The following is a 19,868-nucleotide window of genomic DNA, read 5'->3' on the forward strand; positions in this document are numbered from 1 at the left end:
AAGATTCAGGGGCACACCATATCAGGGAAGTTTTCAGGGCCTTCCAGATGCCCCCACTTATGATAAAGGACAAATGACCGCGTCTAGTCTTCCCACCGCCGAGAAGAAAGCCTGACGCCAGACTGCCCCCCGAGGGTGCGGGAACGGCCCAGTGCACCTGGGCACAGTGCTTCCATCCTGGTGCTGAGTGACCCGGGCGGTGGCCAGCTTTGAAAGGGCCTCCAAGCGGCTCCAGGCAGCCCTGAGGACAGCCTGGCTGGCTGGACACAGACCTGGTGGAGCCTGTGGCAAGTCTGTGGGTGTCTGGGGCACAAGGAAGGACGCTAGTGGAGTTCGTGGCAAGGTCCAATGGAAGAACCACCCCACAGAGCCGCGGGTTTCTGGAGCCAGGCCATGGCCTTTGCAGCAAAGAGGTACATGCTAGTAGACAGAGTCCCTGACCCTCACGAACCGGCTTCTGTCAATCTACCGAATCAGAGTGTCGGACCCGAGCGGTTTAAGCAGGTGATCTGGGTCAGGAGGTCTGGGGAAGAGACGTGTGGGGGCACCTGTGAGAGTTGGGGTGAAATGTGAAGGCCTCCCTCCAGCTGGACAACACCCACCAGAGCGCATTTACCAAGGAAAGAGCGTTCACCAGCCCTCCAGGCAGAGCGGCCCGGCCAGGCGCGGTCAGCCCTGTGCTAGGCTGGCCCAGTGGAGCTGCCGGTGGACTGGGAATTCCAGACAGGGGTCGAGGAGCCAGGCGGGCCTGACAGCCTGGCTCCCACGAAGGTGGGTGTAGACGCTCCCCCAGCCCAGCATCCAGTCCGCCAGCCAGAGAGAGAAATGCCAGCGATGACACCCAGGATGATGCCATCCCCTGAGCAGGCCAGCCAGCCCCCGGACCCTTTACTGGAAGGAGCAGCAGATCAGCTTGGCTGGAACCGACACACGCTCTGGGCAAGGATTGCGTGACCATCTTCAGAGCCACAGACAGGACCACTGCCTGAGTGTCCTACCCACCAGAGTACGTATCACGGACCAGGAGACCCAGTCAGGAAGATGACCACGGGAAGAAAGTCCCTGGAGAGGCGGTTAGCATCACTTACCACACATCCTGGAAACCGCAGGCCTGACGGAACGGCAGAGCCACCCCGGAGCGTGCAGCTGAGACGCCGGCTTGGAGGTGGTGCCCTGCGAGGGGCAGCACGCACTCTCGATGGGCATCACACAGCTCGAATACGTGAGTCCAAGAACCAGGAGGTGGGATTAGGAGCGGCCGGGTTTGCCAGGCCTCCCAGTGAACAGCCTTGCAAATCCCTCACCCAAATCTAGGCTCAGTGGGTCTGAAGATCCTGGCCCCTGAAGGGAGAGCGCTTCCACCCGGGGGCGTGTGAGGGTCCTCGCAAACTTTAAGCTCTGACTGTCTCCCGGTCGCTTGGGCTCCTCGTCCTGGGAGACCAGCAGGCAAGGGCAAGGGCCACCCTCCTGGCAGGACTCGCTGACCCAGACCACGGGGAGCGGCAAGGCTGCTGGGGACAGAGTGGCACACGTCTGGCCCTTAAGTGACCCCCTGAGTGTCTCCTGGTTCTTTCTGCCCCTACTTGCCAGCAAAGCAACATGCGCAACAGCCAGAGTGTCTGCAGGTCATGGAGACCAGGGCTCGGATCCCTCAGGGGTGAAGGGCTGACTCACACCGCCAGGTGAGCCCGCTCGGTGAGCGGAGGTGCTCAGCAAGGAGGAAGGGGGTGGACGGTGAACAGGACGAGCCCTGAAGAGCTATCCCCACCCCAGAGCCCTGTGGGGGGCTGGCCGAGGCCGCTGTGGCAAGCACATCACAGCTGGTGTCCCCACTGGCCCGCTCCTCTCCCGGGTACCTGCCCAGCTCCCACAAAACCAGGAGACAGGCTCCTGTGGAAAAGCTAAGTCCTTTGTTTGTTTGAAATGGGCTTCCTGAGGTCCTACTGTGTAGCACAGGGCACTGCATTCAATACCTTGTCATAGCTTACGGTGGAAAGGAATTTGAAAAAGAATATATATGGATACATATAACTGAATCGCTTTGCTGTGCACCTGAGACCAGCACAACTTTGTAAATCAATTCTACGTCAACGAAACTAAATAAAGGAAAAAGGAAAAAAGAAATGGGTCCCCTGACTCCTGAGACAGTTACAGGCCATCGTCAACGTCACGCTTGCTTTTACACAGACGGGAAGGTGGGGAGGTGGCCGTCTCTTGGAGGACAGTCCCTGAAACCCACGGCCGGCTCTCTCGGCTCTGTCGTGGAAACTCGTGACCACACCCGTGTTTACAGAGCTGTGCTGAGCGACAGTGTGCCGTGGTAAGCCCATCATGTAAGCTTCTCCTGTGACTCACGTCATAAACTCAGCGTCGAAGTTGTTGCTATTTATTGGTGGTTGGTTTGCTGTCACGGAGCACTGACTCCGCTGGCAAGGTTATTCCATAGTATCAGGTTTGTAAGAGGGGAGAGGTTTGTTTCCCATAAGGCCAGAGCTAGCAGATGCTTGTTCCTCATTTAATTGGGATTAAGTTTTATGAAGGATAAATTCATTGTGTAACATCCACAACAGTTTTTTCACAAAATAGCCGAGCTATTAAAAGCCACATTGCAGCAACAACAACAACAACAACAACAACAACAATAATAATAAAAGCTTGCTGTGCACTGCGAGGTAACAGTGGAGCAGAGCTGGGGGACTCCCCAAGCCCCCCGCTGCCCCGCGTGCTGGCCGGACACGCCCTCCCCTGGGGTGGAATCCGGCAACGCTGTCAGAACACACTGCTTCTGTGACAAAGTGGGCTTGCATTTACCGTGATTATAAAATTTGACCCTCTGAATTGTAATTGTCTCTCCCGGTAACCCGGAAACTGCTACGAGGGGACGGAGACTGTTTCTTGTTCTTTTTTTCCCTCCTGTGCATCCGTAAGGCCTGGGTCATGCTTGGTAAACGTTCACTGAACTTGAACGCCTCCCAGGTGTCAGTGTACAAAGACGACCTCGGTGCAAACAGGACCCCAGGGAATTGTGCTTCCCCAGGAGAGACATCAGAAAGCTGCCCATCCAACATTCAAATGACGTGGCCGCCCACCCTCTTTGGAACAGAAGATCCAGCGAGCTTTGGCTCCTGGTTTCTTCACCACCGAGGGGCTGCTTTGGCAAGACAGCCAGGAAAGAGGCGGGCTAAGTTAACAGCAGCAGGTGAGTGAGGAAATCCCAGGTGGTCCACACGAGGATTGGCCAAATGACCAACTGGTTATTTCCAAACTCTGCTCCCCAAGACGGCGGAACAATCAGGCAGTTTTAAAGATGATTCAACCCTCACATGAACCAAAAATTTAAAGGAAACAACTGTTTAATCTTATTTAAAACACAAATACACCAAAACTTGGAATACAGTCCAACATAAAATTGGGATGTCCTCTAATTTACACTCAAAGAAAAGTGATGGATCTCAGGTAAATAATGTGGTCCAGCCAAGCTCCTTTGAATTGCTTACAGACTGACGGGTCAGTTCCGCTCATGTGTAGCCACACAGCTGTGCAATATATAAACATGACGTTCACTGGCCTCTTCAGAAGCATAGTGGGATGGGTCATTCATAGGAACTGCCGCAAAAGATAGAAACTGGATATACTAAGGCGAAATTAGAAAAGTAAAGACAGCGAGAGCTGGTTATTATGTAAATTTTAGAGTGAGGGCACCAGAAGAGTTCAGAAAGAATTTACGTGCAAAGGGAGATCTGTTGTTGTTTGCTGGTAATTTGGCTTCATTAAAGCCACAGTTTGTTTTTTTTAATTTATTGAGTAATACTTCAAAATACTTTTTCTTAAGTGTATAAAGCACTAAACTCTACATGGTTTTATACTAATTTTGTCAAAAAGCGGTATAAAACTAAAAGTATTAAGAAAAACTAAACAAATGATCTTATTTTGATCATGAAGAAATGTAGAAATGAAATTCACATAGTTCACAAATATTTGCCTTGCCAATATAATTATATTTCAGGAGAAGATGTTTAAAATAGACTTACTTAAAAAAAAAAAAACAAACTTCAAAAGATTATTGCATCATCTTAGTGGCTCTATGATAAGTATTTTACTATAGATCATGTCCGCTAAAAAAATCGAATGCAGTTGAGTAATTATAGCGTCTTGACAATTTAACTTAAATGCATTTGTAGAGCTGGTTTCAAAGTTGCTCTCTTCACTTTAATGAATTAGGCAATACTCTTGATTCCTTTTTTTTTTTTTTTTTTTTGACTTGGAGTTTGTATTCCTAACCAAAAAATAAGATAAAATAAAATGAGAGCAGCGACATTCTGTGATAATGGGGATAAAAACACTGCGCATTATCTTTGTATATTATGTTAGTATGCGATAAAGCCGTTATCTATTCATTTTTGTGTGTATTCACAAATGCCTAGTTTTATAAGAAAATAAAGCAAGTCCCCTTTAATTTCCCTAGCACAGTATTTTACATAATTTTATGTAGCAATTGAGCTACCAGCAGAAATTTTGTTAGTGGAGTATGCTTACAAAAATGGTTAAACGAACAAAGCAAAAAGCTTGGGTGCTATGTCATCAGAAGGTGGGAGGTGCCTTTGCTCCCTAGGCTGGGTCTCCAGGCTGCAGGCTGCCAGGGTTCTCCTGGCTTCCTGTGGAGGAACCAGCCATGCTGCTCAGATGGTCCCTGGGGGAAAGGGTTTTAAGTCCCAAACCTCAAACTTGAAAGAAAGAGAAATCTTAAATGCCAGTATCTTCATGTTATTTTCAAATGACCCCCATGAATGACACAGAGAAGCTATAGTCATCCTGCCATTTCATCAACATCCTACTTTATTTTGTTTGGCAAACATCTGTGTTAGTCTCAGGAGGACTGACATCCTGCATGTACCCTCCCTGACTTTATACCTTATTTGTGTTTATTTATACTTTATGCATGGGTGTGCAGCACCGGGCCTGGGGCCTCCTAGAGGTCACACGGTATTTTTTATGACCATGTAGACACTGTGCGAGCACTTTGGGGAGGATCATGCCCTTCCACACACACTTCTGAGGAAAGAAGACTCAGTTAACTTCATCATAAAACTTGGAATTCAAAGTGTATTTGAATGACCTGACTACTTCATAATCAGAATGAGCACATGAAGTTTTTATAGAGGTTGTTGAATAGAATGCTGGCCCAGGATGCAGGCAGGGGTGAAATCCCATTTCAAAAAGCCCAATTCATCTCTCATCTTTGGGAACATCAGATGGAGTTACTGACAGTGATTATAAAAGTCACATAGAAAAGGTCTGCTCTAAAGTTACTCTTGAACCCAGGTTGCCACGGCGATTAATATTTAATTCACAATCATGTGAACAAACTCAAGATCACGTGAATTAGCCAGACCACTCCAGGGGGAAAAGTTTACTGTAAGCAACTTATGAAAGGAACTATTTTATGCACCAGGTCCAAATCTGTCGTATGCCAAGTTCCTTTCTATGTTTGCGGTGCAGACATGCCCTTAGTAAATGAAAATGCTCTCATTCACTCACGAAGTAAGAACTGTGAAATACTGGTGAAGTCTGCAGCTTCTTTGTTACTGTGGGTCCCTCACCCCCAGAAACACTCACACCAGGGCTGCAGGGAGCAACACTGAGTAAGTTTGGCAGGACTTTTAATGAAGAGCAGGGAACAGAAAGCGTGGTCTATTTAGTGCCATGATGAATACAGTATTGGTGTCCCTCTGATCTCTTGTGTGAACATTTATTTACTTTTCTTTTTCCCAAGATGGGCAGACATGAACTCTCTCTAAGGAACAGGCTCTGAATGGTTATTGAGAATGACGGAGAGTAAGGCTTAATATGTTTAAGAATTTGCTGTAAGAATGAAATATTTCTACATGCAGTCGATAATTACAACCACATCTTGCCTACTGGAAACGAACATGGCAACTTCTTCTCTTCAAAATATAAGTGAGTCACTGCTTCAGATGCCACGAGTGAGTGCGTTGGTCAGGCAGCCTCTGTGTTTGGTGCTTTTGCAGTAAGAAGCTGAGCCACATTATTGTTGCCATTGAGAGCAGAACTGATCACCGCTGACCTTGCTCATAATTCACCGATTTCTTTCTCTAGCAATGCCTGTGTGGCTTCTACTACAATTCCTTCTCAACGTTCAAAAGAATGGTTTTCTCACTTCCAAGTAGGGAGGGTCTAGCAGGAACACTTGGAGTAGAAAATGTGCAGAGGGAGTGACTATGGGAAAAGAAGGAAGTGGGGAGAGTGAGGGTGAGATGGGAGGGTCAGAGGGAAGGGAGGCAGGGAGGCTGGAAAGGGGGGGGACTGAGCGCACGTGTGTGTGTGTGCGTGTGCGCGCGTGTGCACATCTGCGTGCACGTGTGTGTGTGCCGGGGGAAGACCAGCAGAAGCAGGCGCTGAGAGCAACCCGAGGGGAGGAAGCCCAGGAGACAGACACACCGACACAAGGGAAAGACACGCCCACTGGGGGAAACAGAGCACGCCCAGCACAGACACACACACAGACGTCCGCCTGGACCGCGGCAGCCGGGGCTCTTACCCCCACGCAGACCAAAGCCTCTTGAAGACCACGTGGCTGTTTCACACGACTCCTGTCGTAAATGCTGACTTTATTCCTTGACATTTACCGGAATGCAGATATTTGGTCCGTAAACCCCGCTTCCTTTCTTAGTTCCCTGAACTGAAACACTAGGAACCTACAGACACCCACAGGGTCTGGGGCAAGAAAGAGAACTGTCCGTATTCGGAAGGCTTTCGTTCACCCTGCTCAGCTTCACTATGAATCATTTCCCAGGACCCGCCGCCGTGCTGAGTTACTTTTTTAAAGCGATTTGCTAAATAGCCAAGTGAGTCCTGAGTTGGTAGGGATCACCACCTTTGATACAGGCTTGCAACTACGTGTGTGTAAATGTATGTGTCATCTCGCTGTCTAGGGGATCCGTAAGTTTGTATGTGTCCACACACAAATCTGTGGAGTTTTGGCAGCCGAGTATCCTACTGAACCAGAAATAACTTGCTTTTAAAGGCTGCCCCTGACTTAGAAGCACTCAACTAAAACTCAAGGCTGTCAGCCACACGTCAGCTCCTGTAAGCCACCCCTTAACCATACTAGTGCCTCCCTTCCCATCCACCTCCAGGGCTTCTGAGGATCCCCCTCCCCCTGCCCACCTCTGTCCGCAGACCCCACCAAGTCAGGCAGGCTTGGCCCCAACACGGCTCTGCCGTCGCCCAGCCCCGCAGGCGGCCACCACCCGGGACCACTCTCAGGACGCCCTGTCCTTCCCCTTGCCAGTGGGGCTGAGGGAGTGACTCCTTTGCCAGCGCCTGCATCCTAGTTTAATAGCCCATCACGTGGCCTTTTTAAAAAATTCATACTCTCATTCAGAATATTATAGGACCGTGCTTCCCTGAGAACACAGAGACGATGGGAAAACCAGTTCCGGGCCAGAGCTCACTCATCTAGACGACGTGGACGTAGCACCCGAGGCCCGAGGGCTCGGAAGGGCTCAGGGCACCCGCTTCACCCCTTGACCCAGACGCCGGCTGGATGGACTTCTGGGAGCTACCCCATCAGTTGTTTCTTGTAAGATGTTTCCATGGTTAGCAGGGACCGGGAGGTTAGAAAGCTGTTTGCAGCTTGGTCCACAGGGTTGTCAAGAAATCGCCCTCGTCTCTTTCAGAGATAGAAACAAACAGAACATCAGAGCCTAGTTCGCTGAAGCACAGAACCGAAGACACTGGGGTCTTACGGCCCAGGCTCTCTCCTGATGCATGACTTCCATTGCTTTTAAAACCTCGGGACCATCTTGTGAAGAAAGGGCCATGAAAGAGGATGAAGGACATACCTGGGGTCCAGTTTAGAGACTGGGGTGTCAGGGGGAACCAGCAATGAGAACTTAGGTAGAGTCAGGGGCGGGAGGAGTGGGGGAGGCGCTCCCTTCGAGGAGCGCAGAGACGCGTGGTCCTGCAGGCCAGACCGCGGGCTTTGTGCCAGCCTCCACCTAGAGGACTCGGGGCCCTCAGCAGCTCGGGAGCAATTCCCAAGAGCCCTTCGAGGGCAGAGGAGTCTGGGCACCCGGGAGAACAGAGTCTGCACGGGGCAGGGTCGGGGAGGACAGTGTGCCCCCGGCGCGTGCAAACTCCCCTACAGGTCTCACTGTCCTGGCCCTGGAGATACGTCCCCGCCCCAGGAGAAGCATATCCACAGGCGTGGGTGTGCCCCCAGCCTCAGGCTGGGAGCACCGAGCAGGTTCAAGGGTCAGATGCTCTGTGCCTGGCCGCCCCGCCCCCACCCCGGTTTCTTCCAATGTTCATGTGTCCAGAAGCAGCCGCATCACTGTCCTGCCTGTGACCTCGGGGACCCCGTCCCCAGACTCACTGGCTCCTCCCTTCAAGCAAGTCATTCAGAAATGGGCAGTGGGCGTTTCTATCCCAGTTGGGATTTATTTTCTCACTGCAAATGACCAAGTGAGACGAAGGGAGACGTTCACAGAGTAAGAGCACCTCATTTTGATGTTTGATACTTTGACAAAATATATTTGTAGAGGAAGACATGTACTGATGGTAGAAAAATAAATCAGAGATGATTATTATAGCTCAAGTAGCCTGGATTGGAGTCAAGGGGCCAGTGGAAGCTTTGCCAACTAAACAGTCTTGACTTTAAAGAACAGACATAGGGAAAGAATCTAAGAATCTGGAAGCAGAGAAGTTACAGGCACTATGTAAAGATGCAGAGAATCAATACATCAAACAGGAATTCCTCTGCTATGAGCTGCTAACAGCATTAATTAGCCTCAAAACAAGTATTAGTCGACAACGTAAAATAAAAGATTTCTCAAGTAATATCATGTACTTGTAATGCAACGATGAGTAAAATAAATTTCTGGTCCTTAAAAAGTTTACAGTGTATCAGAAAGAATTGTATATGATTCATTAAAGTTTTTAGTTCTTTTTTCAATGTCTCCCCAACCAAACTCTAAACTTAAAGGCAGGGGTCTGCTTTCTTTTGAATGGGTGGACAGATGGATGGAGGAATAATAAAACAGCTATAATTCAGTCGTAAGTGCTTTAAAACAGGCACACAGATATGTGTATCACCTCCAGGTGATACAATCGCACGATTCAGGGAACAGAAAACCCACCAGGAAAGGACAGGGGTCTCTTCCCGCCCCGCAGGGCCATGGATAGAGGTCTGACGTACCCCGCCGTGTCTTACTACATTTATTGATGGCGTTTACGTAAACATTCCCCCCAAACTGTGGACGACAAGGCGGGGTGCTGCGCGGGGTCATCGCTGTGGCGGACGCACCGTCTGGCGGGGACGTTGCTGGTGGGGGCGGCTGGGCGTGGGTGGGGCTGTGGGTCTACGGGAAGTTCTATCCTTTCTGCTCAGTTTTGTTATGAACCTGAAACTGCTCCGAAGAGGAGAGTCTGTTGGGAAAAAAGGACCCCGGGGGCCTGCAGTGACGGAGGACAAGGCAGTGGCTGCTGTGGGCCCGGGAGGCAGGCGCGGGGAGCGCACCGGACCACAGACGGCACTCAGTAGCCAAAGGCTGGGCGTGTGTGAGGCACTAACGCCCCTGAGCCGGCTCCCGAGCTGAATGTGGACAACGTCGCCTGCCCCGAGGGCCCTGTGGGTGGGGCCGAAGGATCCAGTTGGACCCTGGGCACCGTTTCCACACCTCACACACCTACTGAAGACCCTCCCAGCAGCAGGCTCAGCTAACTCCAAGGACGAGACACTGATGGGCACAGTTAATGGGGTCTTCTCAGGGGACACAGGCTTCTCAAATTTTCATTCTTGCTGAAAGCGTCCTTGAGATATTTTAAGACACGTTCTTACCCCAGGAAGTTCGATACAGTAAACAAACTAACCCTCCGGAAGGACTGCTCAGGCCTCAGAGTCAGGGTTCAACCTCTGCCCGGAGGCGGTGAGGACGGGGATGGGGGCGGGTCGAAAGCGATGCCTCAGGCAGCCCCTCGCTGGAAATGTCTCTTCTAAATTGAGTTCTCACCATCTCCTTCTTTGCTCATCAGTCTCGCTTCCCCTCTACGTGGTTTTAGGAAAACGATTTTCTTTAAGCTGTCACATCCTTGGATTCTAATTTGTAGGTCTGGCCACGTTAACAAGGACACGCTGCTAATGTGAATATAGTAGATCTGTTACTAAATATCCAAACATGGCTGAGCCCTGCGTTTGGAAATCACAGCGATGAAAGGAAAGAAGACGGTTTCTTCCTTCTCTTCTCCAACCTTGCGATTAAAATGACTTACTTCCTTTAACCTGGGTGATGGATTTACGAGACACTTCATTCTAGAAATCAGTTTCTGTTCATTTTCTTTCCTTTAGTTGTCACCTCCAGAAGTCTCTGTGCAACAGATACTTTGTTCCCCCAAAGTCATGACAGTGAAAGGAAACTTTAATCTCAAGAAAAATAGAAAAGAAATTAAAAAGAAAGCTACTAAATGTGAAGTACTTAACTGACACAAAGACTGTAGTGCAAGGAATAAGACAGAAGAAAAAAGAGAAAGCCATCTAATCTGTAAATCATAAAATTTTTTCACATGTCAATTGAATGTTGTTATTAAATCTATAGCTTATTGATTATAGAATTCATGAAATACTTAACACCTTAAAAACTTACAAGGAAACACCAAATGAGAGGTTTTGAATGAAGGAACAAAGTATATAAAATAAAATAAAATAAGACAGCTAAATTAAAATTTTATTACAAAACTTAAGCCAAGTAATAGGCAGCAATAAGACCATCAAAGGACAGTAGGACTTGACGCTAATGTACTTAAGAGCCTTGAATTCACTGGCGCCTCTAAGTCATCACAAAGGAAAGCCATTTCGGAGGCTAGAAAATATTTTCTTAATTAGAGGAAATGGGCTGGACTGATGTAAAGCCCTTTGCCAGCGCCAGACGGGATTACCGATACCAGTAAGGCGCAATGGCGGAAGCACCAGATTAAGGACAATAGTGATAAAGGACAAGAGCAGAGACAATACAGCGGCCATGATTCAGCCGGACGCACGAGAGCCTTCTCAGCACCACCTGTAACCTGAGCTGTGCTGGAGGAAAGACTGGAAATGCTAATAAGGCATGTGATTAAAGGTGGGTCTGGGGTTATAAATTGCTTTTTTAATGGTGGTGATGGGAGCTGACATCAAGTATAATAAGAAGATGAGAATGTCAGTATCAATTTTTATTAGTGTCAGGAACAATATGCAGTATTTTTAAATTAGCTTCATTTGTATTAGTATTTTTATAAGGAGCAGCTCTGGAAGCAATAACATGTCCAATGCATTCTAAAAAGAAGAACTAAATAAAGTTGCCAGTGTTCGCCACAAAATAGCCATAACTTTCACACTAGGGAAAATACACCACATTTCTTGCGACTCAGAATTGAGGCGCGCAACAAAGCCTGGAATCTGGATCACAAGAAGCTGCAGAATAAATTGGAGGCACAATGGTAGCAAATGGATAAAGCTGGACAAAATTAGAAAGATACTAAAAATACAACCTTCCTTATGAATCAGAACTTTTCCCCCAAGATTTACATAGAATGGTGAGTAGGGTCTATATCTGGGTCAGCTTAAACCGTGTAAGAACCAGCTTGGGACCTACTTAGCCTACACATGATCACGCTGTTGAAAATGAGCAATTATGAAATTAACAATAATCAGTCTTTTTTTTTTTAATAAACTTGTTCTTATTAAAGAAAAATCGGTGAATTAGTTTTGCTTCGGTATGTTCTCAGCAATTATCTCCAGCTTTCTGAGTTGGTCTAATGACAAATTAGGTGAAACTGAAAATCTGACAAAAGATAATTTTTACAGACTAAGAGATGGGAAATGTTATTTTTAATTTAAAAAAAATTTTTTAATTTCAGAAAATCAAGCCTTGAAAAATAAACCCTTGAAAGAGGGTTAAAATGTAGAATTTTAAAAATCCAGCTCTGAGGACATTGACAACGGACCATTTCCTTTTGATTTATATTCTAGACGATTTAGCATTAACCGTGCAGGAGAGAAAGCCAAGCCCGGGGGTTGAGGAGCTGGCCTGAGCGGTCCGAAGTCTGCTTTCTTGCAGGTTGCTTAGTCTTGGGCCGCTCACACCAACTGTTTATTCCCACGTTCTTCATCTGAGGGCTGGAATATCATAGCTCCTGCCCTGCAACGCCCCTGAAGGGCTGGTGAGACAGGCTGCTCCAGGACGCTCCGGAGTGCCTGGCTCTCAATAAATATCAGTTTTATTGTCATTATTGATGCTAATCAAGAGCTTAAACAGTCATTTCAATTTCTCCAGAAAGGTTATAGTCAACATTTTTTCCTCACAAAATTCTTTGTGCTAATTCCTTTTCTCCTGTGAGTTGGAAATTTCTCCGTAGGCCAAAGCACACAACGTAACTCATTTCTTCAAAATTCTCTTTTGTTTTTCAAGTTATTCTTGAAGACACATCGCTCCAAAGGCCTTTCCCCGCCTCCCTGAAAAGCCTCCGACTGAAAGCACAGGCAGTCCTTCTGCTGTGAGGGGCCCCAGGAACCCACCCCCGGGAGGGCGCACGCCTCAGGCGCTCGGAGCCTCGAGCTCCATCATGCTGCAGGGACCTCAAGTCTCCAGACGACTAGCAATGTTAGCCGGGGCAGGTTTAATAAGCAAGAATTGAAGAGAGCCAGACCCTTTGGCCTTTTAACCCCATCCTGATGTTTCAGCGTCTGTGTGTCCTACTCTTACAAAAGTAGTTCAAAGTGCAAAATTCTCAATGACAAGATCGACGCCGTGGGCGGGGCCACGGATGTTCTACAGACACGTTCCCACGGAGGAGCGCGTCCGCAGGAAAGCTTGCACCCAGTTCTGGCAGGCCCCGTCCCACCCAGGTGGTGAACATAAAGCTGCAGAATGAAGGCACTAGGACAGCCCTCCTCCGGGAAACCACAGAGCACAGGTGCCTGGAAGAGCAACCACGTCCGTCGTCAGTGCATGCGTTGTAAGTTTCAAGGAGAACCAGACATTTCCCAGAGGAACACACAGAGACCACGCTGTTTCCCCGAAGGTGGAGCAGACCACCAGTTGGGGACTTTCTGGGTCCCAAAGACACAAAGGGCTCGTCTTGTTCCTGACAAATTTCACTAGAGACTAGCGCCAGGACAGAAAGCGTGTTGGCAGCATGTGCTTCTTTATAAACATGTACTTAAAAACAACAACAGCAACTATACTTTGCAAAGACTCTGTGAGAGAAAACCTACTTGGACTTTATTACACAAAACCCAGGAAGGTGGGATCTCCAGAGCATTGCCTGAGGCACGTGTCGCAATATCTAAGGCGGAAAAGCCCGAATTCGCCCAACATCCCATCAGTCACGTCATCTTCAAAGGTCTACGTTCAAAGATTCACATGACTATCCGAGAGAATTATCTGATTGTTAAAAAGAAAAGTGGAGAATTCAGGACTTGGGTTATTCCTTCATCAGGCCCAGTCCTGGACCTCCACCAGCACAGAGACAATCCATGCACTGGTTTTCCCCCACAGGAGGAGGTGGGAAATGACTCACATTATAGGAAAATGTTGTTGCGTCTTATTATCAAAATACTAGACTAGCCTGAATTGTTTTGGGCCAATAATCAGTAGTTCCTCCCGTCCCCTGTTCCTTTGGTGGAGAGACAGAGGCTACGTGAAGTATGACTGTTGGATTATTCCCTGTAGTAAAATGAGGGTTCCGGGGCTTGAAAAGTACAAAACATTCTAATAATGAAAGCCAATCAACATCAGAAAAGGTAACACAGGGCAAACCCTTACCTCAGCTCCTGGATTAGAGACTCCATTGGCACTATTGGCAAAAAGAAAGAAAAGGAGAATCAGTTTACAGTGTTGAAACCTGCATGACAGAAGCCTTTTGCCCACCTAGAGGTAATGCCAGTGCGTGGCTAGCGAAGGCCCTGCCCAGCTGCCCTCGGGGTCAGCTCATCTTCTCTGGTTCTGGTTCTGGAGACAAGAGGACGGATCCCGGGTTGGTACCTCGGCTGACCCTGCGGCCTTACGGTCATGGGCTGGGCTTCCAAACACCTGTCTTTAGAGATTATTGAAAAAGTACAGGAGCACGAAGGACTCGGAATATTTTTTAAATCGAAAATTTTGTTTCTAGGAAAATTTTCAAAAGAATCCTGTTTATGTTTTAATTGACATTAAACAAGTATTTAAACAAAACTGGCAACGTGTTCTTAATAAACACGCCCAAAGATTCTGTTCCACGTATTTCACTCCGATGGAAAGAGGAGGGTAACGTTCAGCCATGTCCATCTCAACATGCTTTTAAAAATGAGAACTTTACTTTAAAAATTTTTTAAATAAAAATGAGAACTTTATAGAAAAAAAGAGCTTTGATTTTTCTTAGGGAAATGACAGGATCTAAGGAAGTTCGTGTTTACAAGTACATGATGGCACCGGGATAAGGTGGCTTTAGGATTACTCATGCTGCACGAGGAACAGCTGCTTCCTTTCTTGAAATGTTTGGGCTCTACTTAAGGGTGTATGTGTGTGTGTATCAAAAGGATTCAAAGCGCAAAAGAATAGCAAATTAAAAGATTCACATGTTGAAAGTATGGCAGAGTCACGTGCTTTCAGAAGCCAGAACAAAAGATTTAAATAATCCAAATATGGTCCCTAAAGTGCCGACGTTTATAGTAAACATGAGCTTCTCCCAAACAATGATAAAACTGGTTTTTTTAAACTCATATTCCATGAAGAAGTCTGCTGCAATAGAATTCTATGCTTACAAATACTGCATTCCAGATATTAGGATGTCTGATGCAATTCCTTCTAAAGTAACTTAAACCAGGCCTGGAAAAGCACGCGCAGTGAAACTTCAGTCTGGGCAGAGGGGAGTCCTACGCCTTGGGCAGCCCTAGTCTGCGCTTTGGTTATCACGGCTACGGATAATAACATGGTCGTATTCTAACTGAAAACAAAAAGCATCCTGACATTTAAAAAAAAGAGGGAGGACTTCACTGAAACAGGAATTATTTACCTTGACTACGTCCACAAACACAGCTAGCTAAAGCGTGGCATTTGATTAGCCATTTTCAACTGTGAGTCTCAGAGCGCTTCCAGATGACTGCGTGACGGCTGCCCAGCCCGACCCCGACCTGTGGTCAGCAGGGCCGACCCGGGGGAGGGCTGGGTGGGGAGCAGCTCTGCAGCCTGTTTCCAGAGGCCGTGGCGAACCCACAGTCTTCCGTTTAGAATGAAGGGTCACAAAAATATAGCTAATTATAATAAAAGTTATTTTCCTTAAGGGGTATTATTGCCAGTCAATCCTGTTTTCCAGATGTTTGGATCATCAAGGGCCTGTTTATATTTCAATATTACATCACCATCTGTTGGTTACAGAAAGAGAGGGCTAACCGGCAAGTTAAACCTTTCGAACATGACTTCGCAGGGCTGCCGGGAATTCCCAGCAGGGACAGTCCAAAGACAAACATCATCATTTTACTTGAACTAAGTTTAAACTGGGAGCCACTAAACCAGACCACATAAAAATCAAAACCTGCGTTGGCAATAAGCTAACAATTTGATCTTTTCCCTTGGCCATTAAAGGTCACTTCAGTAATCTGAGGTCTCCAGGAAGCCTTCTTTCCTTGCTGACCCCGTGTGCTGTTTTGCGGGATGTTTAAATCCACTCATGACTGCAGTCTGTAATAGTCAGCATCCTACACTGTTTGGGCTTTTCCGCGTCCTCTAACTCCTGGTTCAGGGCACTCTGCCTCTCAAAGCCCTGATCCAGCGTCCTGGCTTGATTTAAAAAACGGAAGCCCTGAGGCGGAAGTTGTAATCTTTCTGACGACACATCAGAGACTGAGCATTGGAACTCCCACATTTCATGGTGTGGTGGGCATGGTGTCGTGGAACCCGCTGGCTAACTCACCCTTGGTTCCTTTAGAGCGGGTGCGTAGCGTTTTATCTTCTGCTTCTGCATCCATCTGTAACGTGAACACAAAGTCCTGAGGTCATTGCTTCGACATTGACCAAAACGGGAAAGCATGTCATTAAACTTCTGAAGGTCATGATGAAAAGTGGAACAGCGTTCCACGCTCTGGAGCAGCATCTGACCCCGTGGGGAGAGCTGTGACTGCCCTCCAGAGGCTGGAACCAGGCAGAAGGGCACAAAAGGGCAGGTGTCCTTGCCCTCAAGCGTCTGCTAGTGAGTCAAACCCTTCTGGCATTACAAAGCTAGAAGGAAGGATCATCAGATCCACGGTGGTTGTGAAGGAGACAGAACCTCAAATGCCAAACCCAAAAGTTTCAGACTAAGCCGGGTTCCTTTGCATTTCTAACGCTTTCTGATATATGCCTCTTTCTAAGTCAGGAAAAATAATTTCTGGTATGAAAAAGCAACATGAGGGCAAAATCCTGAAATGCCCCCATTGCAAAATGCCGCTGGAAATGCTGCTCAGCAGTGCCATACGCGGGGGGTGGGTGTGGCTCTGCGGTGGAGCGTGTGCTTAGCGTGTGCCAGGGAGGTCCTGGGTTCGATCCCCAGGACTCCATTAAAAACAAAAAACCGAAACAAACCCTCCCCTGAAACAATGCATACATTTACTAATGCAATTCTAGAATAAATAGGAGTTATAATCTTCCAAATCTATAAGGAAAGTGAAACTTGAGTGCTGTGTGTGTCAGTATCAAATTCCCCAAAACATCGTTACTAATGATTTTCAATAGTCAGGTAAATATCAAAGGGATGCAAAGACTTAACAAGCCTGCTGTTTTTGTCCACATGGCGACAGATTCTGACCTGTCTACACCCAGCCATTTCACTAGCAATGTCTCATCCTCTCCGAGTTTAATTCACTTTTGCACATTATCCGAAGGAATCCTTAAATGGAAAGAAGTGGTTTTGCTTGTTGGAAATCAGAGGCAGGCAGAAGGTGCTCTCCGGGGCTGCGGTCCTTAAACCCCGAGGCTGGCGGGATGCAGGATGCGGCTGTGACGGGGATGGGAGACGCAGCTCTGCTCTGCGAGGCTGCGCTGTGATGAAAGGCACTGACCTGCCATAGACTTATAATAGGGGAGCAGGTGTGGCAATGATGGACTTTAATTTCCTTTAATAAACCTTTTATGTGCCACACTTTTACTGCCATCCGACGCTCTCCAAGGTCCTGCACATAATAGGTTCATTACTTTTGATTACTGTAGTCTATTGAGACAAACAACTCCGGGAGACACTATATATTATGTTCAGTTAAACCAGTGCGGACTATTTATCCATTGTGCATTTTTTCACCTGCAACACTACAGACGAAATTAACGGCAGCTCTCGTGAGCTAAAACTATTAAAACCACCAGCACTCTTTTGTCATCATTTCATAATAAACACCACACACCAATCACTGAACTGTTTTTCAAATTAGCAAACAAAAAGTGTCCGCTGCCTTCTAGAGCAGCAGTTGCTTTAGTCTAAATAAAACGGTTCATTGATATGAATACTTTAAAACTACACAACAAGAGGAAACAACAATAAAACAGACGTTGCTTCTTTTCCTCTGTAGATTTCCCTTCTTTTAAAACCACGTGGATTTATGACACACGACACCGCCTGGGATTAAAGTGGCTTGGTTTACACAGGACGGTGAGCCCTGGGTTGTGAAATCCTCTTCCGGGAGGGTCTCTGCTGCATATAAAATGCCTCAACTCATGCAAACTCCCCTCCGTGTGCGGAATGAGTAACGCAATTAGGACAGAGCTGAACTGGAGAGTTCACATGGTGAAAACCATCAGCTGTTCCTGAAGGAGACGCTCTCATGGGTTTGGGGGGGAACCTCACCTCAACACGACTGTACAGTCATCCTGCACGTGGGCAATGTCAGCCCTCCCACCTGCTCTGAAATCACGCCCCTCTGCCCACCAAAATGCAGGTGAGGCTTAAACCCTCATGAGTTTCTTTACCAAAACTGAAACACAGCCTACAGAGTGCCAGGAGGCACGGAGAAAAGTTTCAGAATGCTGCTTAAACATAACCTCCTTTAAAGCAGTTTCAGGGCTAATTCTGTCTTGCAATTCTGCTGTCCCAGGACGGGACCAGCTCTGCCACCACCCCATGCCACTGAAGCCATTGGAAGGAATGCATAAATATTCATGGACCCTTGCAAGACTGTGCTTGGAGCGCTGGCCTCATGACTGTATCTGGGGGGGGGGGCTCCCGTCCTCTTGCTGGCATAGGGTCGACGTCCTACCTCATCCCTGTAAGCAGCAGCAACTCACTCACGAGGCTCTGTGCCCAAATTTAACTTGTGGGCCAAGTTGTAGGAGTGAGAGCCATCAAGGCCTTAACGTGTCTCCCATCTGTTTCACCTCCTGCCTCCTGTTCACACGCAAAGGACAATAAAAGGGACCAAGTTCGGTGTCTGGTCCTGTCTTGCAACCCTCTGGGAAGAAAAACACCAGAGACCTAGAGCATAAGAGCTTCCGACTGGGGATTGGGGAGGGGGGCGAGGTGGAAGTTTAGTGCTCAGGAGAAAGCTCTCTCCGGGTAGATCTCACTGGAGAACAAGCCTTTGTTCTCAAAAACCTAACACGTGGAGCAGAAATTTCTAAGTTTTCTTTATATGGATTATTCTCCTGGACTTTAATAAACTGCATATAGGTGGACTCAATTTTTGTAAAATCAAAACTCAGATTCAGTGGCGCCACGTTCCAGTAACGGTTCATTCAAGACGTGCAGCGGGAGGGGATGACCGCACGTCCAAGCTCCCCCAGTGACAGACGAGGCGCGCGACTCTGGGGCCACTCGGACACGGACCTAACAGGGCTGCAGTCTTGAAAATGTCACTTCTTGTTGGGAACATTGCGAGGTTTTTATTATTATTATTGTTGGAGAAGGAGAACTGGTCATCTTTGTTGTCTCCGTCCTAAATGCTATCGACAAGCCTGCAATTAATTTTGTAAAACTTAATGAATCATCTGTTTTCTCAAAACAGAGCTTGGATTTTCTAAAAATCTGTCCTTGTCCCGATGCCTTTGGGCCTTTCTCTGCGTCCCATCGCTTATGGATGGGAACAAGACAAGAGATTCTCTGAGATTCTACAATGGGGGCCTCCCAGCCTTGACAACCTACTCAATAGAGACAAAATATTAAAGGCAAGGTTCGCTGCTCTTATTTCTCCCGAAACTACTTTAAGAAAAGTTCCCTTAGCCTGTAAGTATAGGTATATTATGCATCATATTTGTACAGAAAGAAAGGAAAGTGGGGTTTTTTGGTATCTACTTCATAATAAAGCCACGAAGGAAAATTTGAAAAAACTTTCTTCCGCAGTTCTCCAGGGAGAGGCGTGAACACAGGGAGAAATGGCAAGAGGAAAAGAAACATAAAATAAAGAAGAAAAGAAACAAAACTTGGAGGCTGGAGATGCAAGAACCCACCCTGGAGGTGAGCAGACAGGTAATGCAGGGGAAATGACCACAAGGCACATTGGCACTTGCCGAATGTGGAAAGCTTCCATTTAGCATCTTCATGGATTTGCACACCTACACACATGGGTGTGCACAGTGACTCCCTAGTCACGTGGGTGTGCCCGCCTTTCCTCCAGGCGCTTACATCGGGGGCAATCAGCAGAGCTCGCTCCCGCGTGCTCGCCATGCGCAGATCTGCCCCTTCTTTGGGGCTGAAGACGGATGCCTGGGATTGCGAACTCGTGGGCGGGAGAGATTCAAGGAGCATGACACCAATTTTATAACCTCTGTTTGGCTTTCATTCATGGAGGCAAATTACTGGTACGTGAGATGTCGTTCCCTGAGATTTTACTTTTCACTCAAAATCCTGTTTTAAGCTAATGGTTAAATTAAACC

General features: G+C 47.4%; 1 protein-coding gene across 4 annotated transcripts in view; it reads right to left on the reverse strand.

Moving 5' to 3' along the window:
• The window catches only part of ST18 (ST18 C2H2C-type zinc finger transcription factor), an 84,937-nt gene that overhangs the window by 62,656 nt on the left and 2,413 nt on the right, over positions 1-19,868 (reverse strand). For all 4 annotated transcript variants that reach the window (XM_031441635.2, XM_064480811.1, XM_031441636.2 and 1 more), the window contains exons 2-3: positions 15,949-16,003; positions 13,824-13,854 (exon numbers count right to left, since the gene is read on the reverse strand). In XM_031441635.2, the coding sequence (XP_031297495.2) occupies positions 13,824-13,854; positions 15,949-16,003 (86 nt within the window). The remainder of the gene's footprint in view (positions 1-13,823; positions 13,855-15,948; positions 16,004-19,868) is intronic.

This window comes from Camelus dromedarius, chromosome 30, assembly GCF_036321535.1.
Source record: "Camelus dromedarius isolate mCamDro1 chromosome 30, mCamDro1.pat, whole genome shotgun sequence".
Lineage (NCBI taxonomy): Eukaryota > Metazoa > Chordata > Mammalia > Artiodactyla > Camelidae > Camelus > Camelus dromedarius.